This window comes from Chlorocebus sabaeus, chromosome 1 (genome assembly GCF_047675955.1).
Source record: "Chlorocebus sabaeus isolate Y175 chromosome 1, mChlSab1.0.hap1, whole genome shotgun sequence".
Taxonomy (NCBI): domain Eukaryota; kingdom Metazoa; phylum Chordata; class Mammalia; order Primates; family Cercopithecidae; genus Chlorocebus; species Chlorocebus sabaeus.
The window spans coordinates 124,829,095-124,844,364 of record NC_132904.1 but is presented as its reverse complement, the minus strand read 5'-3'; the positions used below and the strand labels follow the sequence as shown (position 1 = coordinate 124,844,364).

The following is a 15,270-nucleotide window of genomic DNA, read 5'->3' as shown; positions in this document are numbered from 1 at the left end:
GTTTCACAAGGACAGTAAGTACATGGTATAGCCAGGACCAGAATACAAGCATGATGACTTTTAATTTGCATTTCTTTTCCTTTTGGAACGTAGAAATATATACATTTTCTTAATTTATGTTTTATTTGTTGCTACTTTTTCTTTTTAGTGCCATTAGGTACTATTGATGTTGGAGATAAATTTCCTGCTTGATAGCTTTTTGTTAATTTATAGCATCAGAATATGTCTTACCAACTGATGCTTAAATACTCAATTTATAGAAATTCTTGACAAAATGGCTATGGCAGTAGTTCTTAATCTTATTAAACCCTACACCCTCTCTTTATGACAAGTATTTTCTAAAATCGTTTCTTGTCATTCTAAAATGGAATGTACAAATTATATAACTACCTCCATTAATGTACACTTTCAAAAAAACCAGCATAAATTTTCAGATATAAAGGAGAAATAAAAGGAAAGCCATTTATGTATTTAAAATACACAGTATGTTTTTAAATATAAATACTTGGGACAACTATGAGAAGACCTCGTTATCCTAAATGTAGTCCACAGACTCACAGCATTCACTTCAGTCAGAAAATATGTAAAACCCATGTATAATAGTACTAAAAACAGGAAATACTTAGGACTGTGTCTGAAAAAAAGGATGTGAAAGAGCTATATACTGAAAACTACAGAACATTGCTCAGAGACATTAAAGAAGATCCAGATAAATGGAGAGAGATACTGCATTTATGGGTTGGAAGACTATATATTTTTCAAGTTGACATTTCTTCCCAAATTAATCTAAATCAAAATCCCAGGCAGGCTCTTGTGTAGAAATATACAAGCAAATTAAACAATTCAAATGGAAATGCAAAGGACCTGGAATATAATAGCCAAAACAAATTTGAAAAAGAACAGAGTTGGAGAACTAACACTAACTGAAGATTTACTACAAAGCTACAGTTTCAAGAAAGTGTGGTATTAGTGGAAAGATAGATAAGTAGATCAGTGGGAAAGAATAAACAGTCCTGAAATACATACATACGGTTGCACCCATGGACAACTGACTTTTAGTGAAGTTCAAAAGGCAATTCAGTGAAGAGATATAGTCTGGTTTACAAATGGCAGTGGAACACTTGGATATCCATATATCTCCAACTTAAACTTTATTTCTTTTACCATCTACAGGAATTAACTCAAAATGGATAATATACCTAGATGTTTATGAAGTATAAACTATACAACTTCAAGAAGAAAACGTAGGAGAAAACTCTTGTGGCTTTGGATTAGGCGAAGATGTCTCTCTTCTCTCTCTCTCTCTCCTTTTTTTTTGAGACAGAGTCTTGCTCTGTGACCAGGCTGGAATGCAATGGCCCAATCTCGGCTCACTGCAACCTTCGCTTCCTGGGCTCAAGAGATTCTCCCACTTCAGCTTCCCAAGTGGTTGGGACTATAGGTGCAGGCAACTACAGCCAGCTAATTTTTGTATTTTTAGTAGAGACAGGGTTTCACCATGTTGGCCAGGATGGTCTCGATATCCTGACCTTGTGATCTGCCCACCTCGGCCTCTCAGAGTCCTGGGATTACAGGCATGAGCCACCGCACCCAGCCCGTATACCTAAATGTTTATAAAGTGTAAACTATACAACTTCAAGAAGAAAACATAGGAGAAAACTTTTGTGGCTTTGGATTAGGCAAATATTTCTTAAATGTGACATCAGAAGAACAATTCATAAAAATAATTTAATTTCATCAAAATTTAAAACTTCTGCTCTTAAATTTGCAAGAAAAAAAAACAGCCCCATCAAAAAGTGGGCAAAGGATATGAACAGACACTTCGCAAAAGAAGACGTTTATGCGGCCAACAAACATGAGAAAAAGCTCATCATCACTGGTCATTAGAGAAATGCAAATCAAAACCACAATGAGATACCATCCCATACCAGTTAGAATGGCAATTATTAAAAAGTTTGGAGACAACAGATGCTGGAGAGGATGTGGAGGAATAGGAATGCTTTTACACTGTTGGTGGGAGTGTAAATTAGTTCAACCATTGTGGAAGACAGTGTGGCAATTCCTCAAGGATCTAGAACCAGAAATACCATTTGACCCAGCAATCCCATTACTGGGTATATACCCAAAGGATTATAAATGATGCTACTATAAAGACACATGCACACGTATGTTTATTGCAGCACTGTTCACAATAACAAAGACTTGGAACCAACCCAAATGTCCATCAGTGATAGACTGAATAAAGAAAATGTGGCACATATACACCATGGAATACTATACAGCCATAAAAAAGGATGAGTTCATGTCTTTTGCAGGGACATGGATGACACTGGAAACCATCATTCTCAGCAAACTAACACAGGAACAGAAAACCAAACACCTTGTGTTCTCACTCATAAGTAGGAGTTGAACAATGAGAAGACATGGACACAGGGAGGGGAACATCACACATGGGCCTGTTGAGGGGTGGGGGACTGGGGAACAGATAGCATCAGGAGAAATACCTAATACAGATGACTAGTTGATGTGTGCAGCAAACCACCATGGCACATGTATACCTATGTAACACACATGCACGTTCTGCACATATATCCCAGAACTTAAAGTATAATAAAAGAATTAATTTTTTAAAAAAACTTCTGCTGTTTGAAAGACATATTTACTAGTACAAAAAGACGTATCACAGACTGGGAGAAAATATTTGCAGTGATCGTATCTGATATAGGACTTGTATCAGGACATACAAAGAACTCTTACTGGGCAAGCTCAGTAGCATGTGCCTGTGGTCCCAGCTACTTGGGAGGCTGAGGCAGGAGGATTGCTTGAACCCATGAATTTGAGGCCAGCCTGGGCAACATATTGAGATGCTAGTTTTTAAAAAACAAAAACTATCAAAATTAGAGAAGAAAACAATTCAATTTAAAAAATAGGCAAAGATTGGAACAGATATCACCAAAAGGATATATGAATGCAAATTAACACATAAATAGATATCCAGCATCAATAGTCATTAGAGAAATGTAAGTTAAAACAACAATGAGGTATTGCTTCATACTTATTAAAATTGCAAGGATGTGGAGAAATTGGGATTCTCATACAGTGCGGGTGGGAATGTAAGATGCCACAACTAATTTGAAAACAGTTTAGCAGTTTCTCAAATTAAACACTCAGTAAGTCATCACTTAATGTTGTCAGTTGGTTCTTGGAAACTGCAACGTTAAGCAAAATGACATACTGTCTAATGAAACCAATTTTATCATAGGTTAATTGATATAAATAAGAATTAAGTTCCCATAGCACAGAGTAAGTCAGTTAACAGTTTCCAAGAACCTGTCAATGATGTTAAGGGAGGAATTACTGTACACTTACTACATGATCTAACTGTTTAGAGAAAAAAAAGCCTGTGCCCATATAGAAACTCATACGTGAATGTTCATAGCATCTTTATATGTAATAGTTTAAAACTGGAAACAACCCTAATATCTGTCAGCGGCAGATTGACAAGTGGTGGTGTCCATACAATAGAATATTACTTAGCAATGAAAGGAATAGACAGTTGATCAATACAGCAACATGGGTGATCCTCAAAAATATGCTGCAGGAAAGAAGGCAGACAAAAAAAAAAGAGTATATTATATAAGACTTCGCTTATGTAAAATTGTAGAAAATGGAAAGTAATATATAGTGATAAAAAGTAGATGAGTAGTTGCCTGAGGAGCAGGGATGGGAGGGTAGGGGGAAGGAAGGATTACAAAGAGATACAAGGAAACTTTTGGAGTTGATGAATATATTATAATCTTGATTGTGGTAATAGTTTCATGGATGTTTTATCAAAATGTGCATTTTAAATATGTGCAGTTTACTTTGGGTTAACTATACCTCAGTTAAGGTGGAAGGAAAAACTGCAGGAGCATTCTTGACTTCATGTTGTTCATGCATCCAATCCAGTTGATCATGTCTGTCTCTTCTACCTCTGTGTTGTTTACATGCATATACTCTCCTTCCTTCCTCATGCTGTTGTCATGCACTGCAGGTTTTATTCTCTTTCCTAGCCTATTTTTGCAAATTCCTAAAGTGGTATACTGCTTCTTATCTTCCTCCCTTCCTTACACCTTGAAAGGTATACAGTGCTAATACTTTTCCTTTTAGAACATGCCTTTTCCTGCGCTTTTTCTGCTCAGAATTTGTCACTTTTATTTCCTACAGAAGGAACTTAAAACTCCTTGTCACGATATACAAGATCATCCAGGATCTCCGAATTTATTCTTATTTACCAGTTTTACTTTGCACTGCTCTATTTTAGAAACTGGATGTTCTGCCAGATGTAACTATTATTTCCCCCCTTAGTACACAAGCTGCTCTTTTCTGCTCTTGTGTCTTTTTATCTATGTGTCTTTCCACTTACAATGCCTACTCTATCCTTTTCTTACTCCTTCCAGGGCTGAAAGGTACTACAAATTAATTAAAACTTTAAAGCAGCTGTAATCTAGTTTGTCTTATTTGATATTGTATTATGGCAACTGGGAAAAGAAATTTAATCTCCCCAGCTACTTGCTGTACAATAAACAATTATGTTCAATACTCAATATTATGCTTAATATTATCATTCCACTGTTCCTCCCAGTTTTCACCCATCAATTACTTCCTGCCTTCACTATCCTCCTTTTCCATTGCAGATTCTAGAGCCATGATTACATTCACCTATCACAAATATATTCTTAAACCCTTCACCCTTTCATTCTTCTCTTTTATCACTAGTGGTCTCTGTTTGGCTTAATGAAAAATAAATAAATACTTTACTACTCCTTACTTAAACTGTCATTAGTATCTGATTTTCTGAAATTTTCCCGACACTTTTCTCTTGACTGACTTGACAGTGTCTCATTTACCAGGACACCGTGCTCTACTGGACCTCTGACATTTGGAGTTGGACTGCCTTCTTATTCTACGCTTTTTGTCCTTTGCTATCTTGCTTTCTCAGCTTTAAAAACCATATTGATGCCCAGCTCTCAGATTTATACCCTGATCTTTAGCCGTGTTTTTGACTCTCAAACCTGCATATCCGGCTGCAAGAGTAATTTTTTATTTAAATGGAAATTAGGGAGTTGACATTGAAGGAGATAGTATAAACAAAGCAAAGAAACCAGAAGCAATGTTGTGCTTTTGGGGACATACAAGGAGAGTGGGAGGTGGGGGGATTGGTAGGAATATCTCAAAGAGCCCAACGCAAGAATTACTAGGCAATAAGTAAATGGAACCAGAACTAAAAAGCAAGGACCTGAGGAACTTATTTCTGGTTTTTGCTTCCTTTGGTGTGTAGCAATTGTTATTTCTGTGTCTCTTCTCTTCTTTGTTTGGAAAAATATTTCCTAATTCTAACAATTCAATGGAGATAATTAAAGATTGGGAACTAGTTCCAGAATTATAGCAGACAAAGTAATTGACTCATTGACTTACCGTCTATTTGATCAGTTGTGCTGGGATGGTGTTAGCAGGCCGTGGGAGTCAGACTGGGCAGAGACTGTAAAGAAGATTAGGTTATTTAAGCATGTTTCGGGAGTGGGGAGAAAGTAATTGGCATTTCTAGACAATAGACTATGAATTTGTATTGGTTCAGATCTCCTTAGTGATGTGATTTTTTTTTTCTGCAGCAGTACACAGACATGCAAATATGGTACTGTATTGATTTAGTTGTGGTGGTTTGCTGAATTGGTTTGGCAGGAAGTTAATATTGCAAGGAAATTAAAGGTACTGATTTAAAACAAATGCTTAATCACAGGATCCATATTGGATAGCAAACAAACAAAACAAAAAACCTGGAATTGGGGGGATAAGTACCTTAGGGGGGAAATATGAAAGGGATGCGATGTCTCTGTTTGAACTTTCGTTGTTATAGAATATCAACACTAGAGACCTGAGAGGATAGGGAGTTATAGTCAGAAAATGAAAAACCGGAGTTTTAACACTCTGAGGCCAAATAATTCCAATTATCTGTGGTATATTTTTAGGAGTGAGCAGTGCTTCTACTAAGTTTAATTAAAAAAATGTTTGGCTGTGCCAACAGTGCTAAAGTTTCACTAGCCATAAATTAAATAAATAAACCAATAGAAGAGAGTTTTTGTTTTTTTTTTTTTAGTCAGCAATAAGCACATGATTGTTATGTTGAATTCCTTTTTAGGTTTTTGTTGATTGCCTTAAAGAGACTATAGTTAGGATTAGGTTCTGTTGTTAATTCTACTGTTTCCAAAGCTCCAGGTTTATTTTATTGCAGTAGTTTCTTTTCTCATATTCCCTTTAAGTTACACCAAAGTATTTTTCAGGACACACACTCACTTTTGAAGCCAAACCACGTTTTCTTTTTAGTTTGGGTATCCCTCAATGTAGAAGGAGATCAGAAGAACCGGATTACAGTTCATTCCCTTTACATCTCTCCTGGTTCTCCTAGAGTCAGAGGGTGAGCCATACGCTTGCTAAGCCACCAGAAACTGATTACCAGGAGCTGTTAGAGGTGGACAGGCGCAGGACGAAGTGTGTGGATATACATCAGTGGTCAGCTGGAGCCAACTGTGAAATGTTGTAGGACAGTTGTTAAAAACAGCCATTATTAAAAATTAAGATATGTACATTTGCAATGAAATGAATTGTATTAAAAACAAAGGTAATAATCAAATATTTTTGTAATTATTTTACCGTTTATGCTCTTGAAGACCTTTCCAGCTACTCTATCTGCATGCTATCAATACTGTATAACTGAGTGCTCTTTTGCTGCTCTTTCCAATTTTGTGTTCAGTTGTATCAAGTTGGTAGCTTGAAAACAGCTATGATGGGAGTATTTATACTGTGAACACTGGAAAACACTGGAAATCAAGGCCTTTCCTCCATGGAGAACTAGTTGTTAAACATTTATCAGCACACCATGGGATATATTAGCATGTCTGGTGCCTTTTCACTTTGTCTCAAAGACTTGAGTGAAAACTGTCAACAGGAAGGTCTCTTCTTTTCAAGACCATTCCTAACCTCTTCCAGCCTTGTCTCTACATTGTTCTTTTCCTTCTATTTCTGTGTTTTTATTACCTCCTTCTTTACCATCATGGGCCCTCGATGCTGGCTTTTTCTCCGTCTTCCATTCTGTTCCTAGAGTTGAATCTCATTTTGACCCCTGCCAATATACCCAATTCTGCTCTCCCTTTCCAGCCATGTACGTTAAAGCTTTAGAAATTGCCACAGTTGCAGAAAGAATAATATACAAAACAAGATGACATAGTTAATAGATCATATTTCCAGAGTTCCAGTCACTTTTTACCGTTTGACATTTTATCAAAGTAGTTACTATTTGGTGAAATCTTAGATGAAGTATTCATCAGAAAAGTGTAAATGTTCACTAACTATACTTTTAAGGTTAGTTCCGTTCTCCTGTGTAATATTTTCAACAGAACACCATTTTTTAAGATGAAAATTTTGTGGTGGTGAAATAGAATCTGTTTGCCTTTCACAGATTCGTAAAACTGACTCTTTTAAAGCCTCCTTGATGGTTAGGAGTGATTTTGGCTTCAAGAAACAAAAAACTGAGTGGAAAAGATGGCGGATGTCTAGTGCTGAGTCAGCAGCTCAATGATTCTCAGCCTTTCACTTATGGTCAAGTGAAGACCACTACAGATCTAGTCATGACTCCTGTGCTCACATGTTCACAGCACAGCGGAGGAGACAGGATGATAGCAGAGCCGTGTTTACATGTGTCGTGGCTTCACCTGAATATAGGGAGTCTGAGAAACTGCATAGTTTAGCTAGTAGTTAGTGATGTCACACTTACGATAAAGTAAAACAAGAGGGCAGGGGTTGGAGTTAGGTATTAGGTGAGTCTACTGTAGATCTACCTCTGTATAGTATGTAGTAGCATTTCCCTGTATACCTAAACCTAATTCATTGTGATGAATTTAAAAGGTGAAAATGTAATGTATGTGATATAGTTCCCTGAGAAGTACATGAAGCTTTTTTTGTTCAGTCTTTGTGAGGAAGTGATGGAAAACTTTTTTTTTTTTTTTTTTTTTGGCCAAAAGATACTTGAACTTGGAAACTAGGCTAGTTACTTTCACATAAACTCTTGAGGTGTAGGTAGTGTTATCCCTAACGTTACAAATTAGGAATCTAAGAGATGTTAAGCAGTTTGCTCTACATCACAGAACCTAGTGAATGGGTGAGCCAAGTTTAGAATCTGGACTTTTCTCTCAGGCAAGTTGCAGATGTTTATATATTGAAATTAATTAGAATGTTATAGAAAGAATGATATTTGAGAGTCAGGAAACTGAAGCAGATATACACAAAAGGTGGCATTATGTGTAATATCCATTTGATGGAGGAGCTAGAGCATTCTAGCGGTTCTGGTAGCCAAATACTGGGATAATAATAGCATTTTACTTATGCATTAACCCATTTATGCCTAGTGTTTCATTATTGGAATGCTAAGCCTGTGGGAGTTATTTCTATCCTACTGCTCAAGGTCATTGCCAAGGTCTGATTTTTCACAAAAAAATTTTGCAACCTCCACCATAAATGGGTTAAAGCTTTAGAAATTGCCACAGCTGCAGGAAGAATAATATATGAAACAGGCTGCCGTGGTTAATAGATCATGTTGTCACTAGACCGTTAGTTAACAAACCAATGCATTTTACTCTATGCATTTTATTTATACTAATCCACTTAATTCTCATCACAACCCTTATGAGATAGGCATTGTTATTACCATGTTTATACAAAGAGACTAAAACACAAGGAGGCTAAGTTACAGACCTAATCTAGTAAGTGGCAGACTTAAGATTGAACCCAGATACTTTTTTTTTGTAGTCATGTGTTAGCCTCTTTAATATAAAACATGATGAAAACTCAATTACAAGAGTTCAAAAGGGCATAGAAAAACCAATGAATGTCCACTTTATTACAAGTTTTAAAATCTGAGACTCATTAAAAACAAAAAAACAAAAAAAAAACTTATATGTTAATTTCAGCTGAGGGTTAATTTTTTTCACAAACTAAAAATTACTGTATGGGAAGATCAGTGTAGCAAACAGTACAGTTTACAAACCCAAGCCACAAATTTATTGTTAGTAATCATGGTAAGAAACATAGCCAAAGACCAACTGATGCCTCAGTTAAGTTTGAAAGAAGCTCTGCCTTCTGTGAAGGCAGAGAAGAAATATGCAGGTGATTCTCCTTCAAGAAATTTGCATAGAGGCCAGATGTGGTGGCTCTTGCCTGTAATCCCAGCACTTTGGGAGGCTGAGGCGATTGGATCACCTGAGGTTGGGAGTTCACGACCAGCCTGACTAACATAGAGAAACCCTGTCTCTACTAAAAATAGCCAGGCATGGTGGTGCATACCTATAATCCCAGCTATTTGGGAGGCTGAGGCAGGAGAATCGCTTGAACCTGGGAGGCAGAGGTTACAATGAGCCGAGGTTGTGCCGTTGCACTCCAGCCTGGGCAACAAGAACAAAACTCCATCGCAAAAAAAGAAAAGAATTTCATGGAAATAGAAAATGTTAGAGCCTTTACCACAAGTGAAATTGCAAAGCCTGAACGTATTCAACTCAATCCAGAGAGCACCAGACATTAAATTGGGACCAAGGTAGAATTGAACATTTAATTTCCAGCTCTGCGGCTTGGAGAGCACTGTCATTTCAGACGCGAAAGCCAGCTGCAGATGAGCTCTTCTAGAAACACGAACTTTATACTCCATAAATTCTGAAGCAAGGCAGATATTTCTACATTCTTGTTTGAATTTCAGAAGGGTACCTCCAGGCATCAGGGTCTCTTTCAGAGTCACTCTTGAAATAGTTACATCTTCCCAGCCTTGGGAACCACCTTTTTGCAGTTAGCCTTTGCATGCACTGAAGCACACCACTTTGTGGAATGACTTTTAACATTAAATCCATCACGGCTTAAGTTCATGAAGCAGCTATTTCCAGGGCACCTCCCATCTCCTCGGCATGAGCAGTTTCCCAGTTACTGCTTCATCCCCCCAACCCCTCTTCCTGAGAGTCTCCAGAGCTCATAGCATCAAGGTCTCCATTGCTGGGACTCAAACCAGAGACTACATCTGGAAGCTCTACTTCTCCAGCTCTCTCTGCTGGAGACCAAAGTGACAGTTTGTTGCAAAGACTTGTAAAAACAGAGATTATTTACAAATGCATTTTTGTATACATTTGTTTAATTTAGAACCTGGGGCTTTTATAATCACTTTCCAAATCCTTTTATGAAGGGTGGAACACTTACATGAGGCTACGTTGGTAACCATGCCCCATATCCCTTCTCATAACTGACTTGTGCAAGAAAAACAATGAAGATTTTTTTAAGTTGACTCCTACCTGGTTCTAATCAGTCTTGGAGGAATTTCTACTTGTTTAATAAAATAGGGAATTGAGTAGAATATATTAAAGAATTTCACCAATAAAACAAATACCTAAAGCATCATTTTGGAAGGCAGTGCATAGGAATCCCAAAATCACATCTTGTGAACAAAACTGATAATCTGATAATGATACCTCATCTCTACAAAAAATAAACAAAATTAGCCAGGTGAGCTGGTGCATGCCCGGAGTCCCAGCTACTCAGGAGGCTGAGGTGCAAGAATTGCTTGAGCCTGGGAGATTGAGGCTGCAGTGAGCCTAGGTTGTGTCACTACTTCAGCCTGGGTGACAGAATGAGACCCTGTCTCAAAAACAAACAAATAAAAGAAACTGATAATCTGTTAATAACCCTTTTCAGCTCATGATAATCGGTTTATTATCTTCATAATTTTAAGAACTACCATAGAATATGGATCTAGAAATTGAAATAAGAATGTAGCAAATGAGTATGTGAAAATAATTTCACACAGATGGAAATTATACAGCTCGGAACTTGATGATGAATCATACTCTTGGAAAACTATTCCATTCTTCCCCAGAGTCTGTCAACAGAGGGATATACAAAGTGATGTAGTTTTCATATTTCAGCTTTAACATCTGCTGCATGGCAGCCCATTTATATTTTTATCTAAGGAAACATCTATAAATATTGATAAAGATTTCCTTTTTGCTTTTGTTTCCAGGCTGTTTATCTTGGTATTTATCCTTTTGGCTATACAGTATCTCTGGATGATCTGGAACTCAGCATTTTCCTAATACGGCTTGTTAGAATTCCAAAAACAATGCCTGCAGTTCCACTACTAGGTCACTGTGGTGTGTTCCTCAAAGCCAGAGTCTGTTGACACTGCTGAGATTGGCTGTTTTCTTCTTTCTTGCTTTCCCTCTTATCCATGCACTACTAGTTTTTAAAAGCATTGAATACCAAGATTTTAAATGAGATATTATTTTACACATTTATTTCAGTCATGTCTTCTTTTTTTTTTTTTTTTAATGAAACCTGGGGGAGAGTGAACAGAAAGTTCACAAAAAGTTTGAGTTGTGGCTTAGTGTTGATTTAAAACCCCATAGAGAAGACAATAAACATAAGTTGGCAACAGATATCAACATAACTGGATTGAGATTTCAGTAAAGCGCATTATTAAATTATGAAATTTTACCTACTTGCATGCGTAGCTCATTGTCAGACTAAATATTTTAATTCATGTAAGAAAAGATTGGGAAATTAAAAACTAAAAGGAAAAAAGCAGACTTAGATATTTGGACAAATAAAACAGATAACTCTATGTACTCATAGCAACAGATTGTTTTATTATTTGTTTGTGTAATAGGCATCATCTGTTATTTAGAGTCTTGAAATAATAGAATCATTTGGGAGGGACTGTAGAATACATTACTGGAATTCAGTTGGCAGTGTTCACATATTGGTCTGTTTGCTGGTTTAGAATCCTTTCTTTGTTGCTTTTCATCAGGTGGGACTCTTTCCTGGACACTGTGTTGAGTTAATTAACCAAAAAGTTCCCCAGTCAGTGACCAACTCAGTGCCAAAACCAGGTGAGTACATTTTTTTCACTAGTGTAGTTATTTTATAAACTGCTTGAAGACACAGATTTTCTGTCAGTCAAGTATTTAGCTTGTTTTGCTATTTTTGCATTTATTGACATAATACTACATTCTTAATTTTATATGATTTTGATTTTTAAATGTATTCTTATTTCTCTGTTGATTATTTTGAAAAGGTTTACATGCATTCAAATTTTTAGGCAATTTTAAAGAGCTGTGTGCTCCATTAAGCTTTGTCATTATTGACTTTTATAGTTGCATAATAGCAGTGTAACTTATTAATGAATAAAATGATAAAAAATAGATTTAAATAACTAACATAGAAATTGTAGGATTAACTGGAAATTGATAAATGAAAAGTAAGTATATTTTAAAAGGGCATATGAACATCAAAACTATTTTAAACAGCATTTCTTATTACTTATATAGTATACTTACAGTGCTACATAAATATATAGAATATATTACAAATAAAGCATTATTGAAGGGGATAAAAATCAAGAACATGGGAATTTTGGTATTTATTGAGGTGATTTAGTTTTGGGAAGATTCAACAGAATGCCTCGTCTGGTACTTTTTGATGATGTCAATTAAAAAAAAAATACAAACAAAGTCTAAAACATTTTGAAGAGAAGAGGGAGTCATCCAACTTATTTTTCCTAGCTATATTACATTTCTTCTGTCCTTTCCCACCTCCCAGTAAAAGGAGAAGAAAAAATTTCTGGGCCTCAGAATTTATTTGAACTGTTTTCCTTATAGTAGTATTTTCTAGTTTTAGGACCTGTATGTAAGTTAAGGAAAAAAAAAAAAAAGTTATTCTTTACTCTTTTGGTATTTTCCCACTTATGCTCCCAAAGCTTACATCAAACAATCTTTGCTAATAGTATTTAAGTAAAGGGTAATAATACCTTTCAAAGCTTATTTCTTCATAGGAGACTAGGGAGTCATTGTTCCCATTTCTCTCATTGGAATTTGTTTATTTTAGACTGACTTTATTGCTCAGTAGAGGAAATGCTTCAAAACAATGTTTTCTGCAGTTCTGCTTGAGTCAGGATTCTCAGTTCTTTTCAAAGCAATTTTATCCGTCTTGGGTAAACTTTTTTTAAAAACTCCTAAGTGGGTACTTGTTCGGTAAATCTTCATTAGTAACTGTAGATTTCATTCTTTTTAAAAATATGGCATTGTTTTAAACTTAACTTTTTGAAAACTCAACTTTATTGAGATAAAATTCACATATCGTGCAATTTACCCTTTAAATTGTGTAACAGAGTTGTACAGCCATCACCACAGTTAATTTTAGAACACCTTCATCACTTCATAAAGAAATCCCTTATCCATTAATAGACACTGCTCCCTGCATACTACTCCCAGCCCTAAACGACCACTTGTCTACTTTCTGTCTTTATTGATTTCCCTATTTTGGACATTTTGTATAAATGGAATCATATAGAGTGTGGTCTTTCGTGATGGGCTTCTTTTACTTAGCATAGTGTTTTCAAGATACACCTGTGCAGTGGCGTGTATCAGTACTTCTGTTTTAATTCCTTCTTTTTTAATGGCTGGATAACATTTCATTATATGCATACACCACATTTTATTTGTTTATTCATTTGGAGTTATTTCCATTTTTGGCTACTTTGAATATTCGTGTACAATATTGTATGTGGATGTGTTTTGATTTCTCTTGGGTATATGTCCAGGTGTGGAATTGCTGGGTCATATGGTAACTATGTTTAACCTTTGAAGAACTGTCAACTGCACCATTGGTGTAGCTGTACCATTTTACAGTTCCACCAGCAGTGTATGAGACTTCCAGTTGTTCCATATCCTTGTAAACACTTGTTTTTATTTGGATTTTTTTGATTATTGCCTTCTTAGTTGTGAAGTAGTATCTCACTGTGGATTTGACTTGCATTTTGCTTTTGGCTAATAATGTTTAGCCATTTTATATGTCCTTATTGGCTATGTGTTCATCTTCTTTGGAGGGTATCTATTCATATCCTTTGCTTATTATTTTTTCTTTTACCTTTTTCTTTTTTTTTTTTTTTTTCCGAGACAGGGTCTTTCTCTGTCACCACAGGCTGCAGTGCAACATTGTGATCGTAGCTCACTGCAGCCCTCAATTCCCGGCCTCAAATGATCCTTCTGATTCAGCCTCCCGAATGACTGACATTACAGGTGCACACCACTGTGCCCAGCTTATTTCTAAATTTTTTGTAGAGACAAGGTCTTGCTTTGTTGCCCAGATTGGTCTCAAACTCCTAGTTTCAAGTGATCCTCCCACCTCAACCTCCTGCTTTTGCCCAGTTTTTAATTGGGTTATTTGTGTTTTTGTTACTGAGTTGTAAATGTTGCTCATATATTCTAGATACAAATTATTTACCAGATAATAGTGATTTGCAAATATTTTCACCTGTTTTGTGGTTTGTCTTTCACTTTCTTTGATAGTATACATTGATGCATACTTTTGATGTTTCTTTTGTCATTTATGCTTTTGATTCCTTATTTAAGAAGGCTTTGGCTAATCCACAGTCATGATTTACTCCTGTGTTTTCTTCTGAGAGGTTTATAGTTTTAGATGTTACATATTAGTTTATGACCCATTTTTTAAAGTTAATTTCTGTGTATGATGATGAGGCAGGGGTCCAACTTCATGAGGTTATCCAATTGTTCTAGCACTGTTTGTTGAAAAGATTATTTCTTTCCTGTTGAATTATCTTGATACCTTGGAAAAATAAATTGACCCTAGACACAATTGACCCTAGGTTTATTCCTGGACTTCTAGTTCTCTTCCAGTGATCTATATGCCATTTTTTGTTTGTTTGTTTTTTTGAGGCAGAGTCTCACTCTGTCACCCAGGTTGGAGTGCAGTGGTGCCATCTCAGCTCACTGCAACCTCTGCCTCCTGTGTTCAATCAATTCTCCTGCCTCGGTCTCCCGAGTAGCTGGGATTACAAGTGCGTGCCACCACACCCAGATAATTTTTATATTTTTGGTAGAGACAGGGTTTCATTATGTTGGCCAGGCTGATCTTGAACTCCTGACCTCGTGATCCGCCCACCTCAGCCTCTCAAAGTGCTGGGATTACAGGCGTGAACCACCATGCCCAGCCTCTATATGTCTTTTCTTATGCCAGTACTACCCTGTTTTGATTACTGTAAGTTTTACAGTGGGAAAGTATAAGTCTTCCTACTTTTTTCTTCTTTTTAAGGGTTGATTTGGTTTTTCTGAGCCCCTTGCAATTCCATATGGCTTTAGAATCAGCTTATCAGTTTCTACAGAGTAGGATGGGATTCTGATAGAGAAT

The 15,270-nt window shown here is 36.3% G+C and overlaps 1 protein-coding gene across 6 annotated transcripts in view; it reads left to right on the top strand.

Moving 5' to 3' along the window:
- The window catches only part of ARHGAP32 (Rho GTPase activating protein 32), a 304,654-nt gene that overhangs the window by 213,265 nt on the left and 76,119 nt on the right, over positions 1 to 15,270 (top strand). For 5 of the 6 annotated variants that reach the window (XM_038004998.2, XM_073022239.1, XM_008021489.3 and 2 more), the window contains one exon: positions 11,873 to 11,954. The exons of the other annotated variant lie outside the window; for it this stretch is intronic. In XM_038004998.2, the coding sequence (XP_037860926.2) occupies positions 11,873 to 11,954 (82 nt within the window). The remainder of the gene's footprint in view (positions 1 to 11,872; positions 11,955 to 15,270) is intronic. 6 annotated transcript variants of the gene reach the window in all.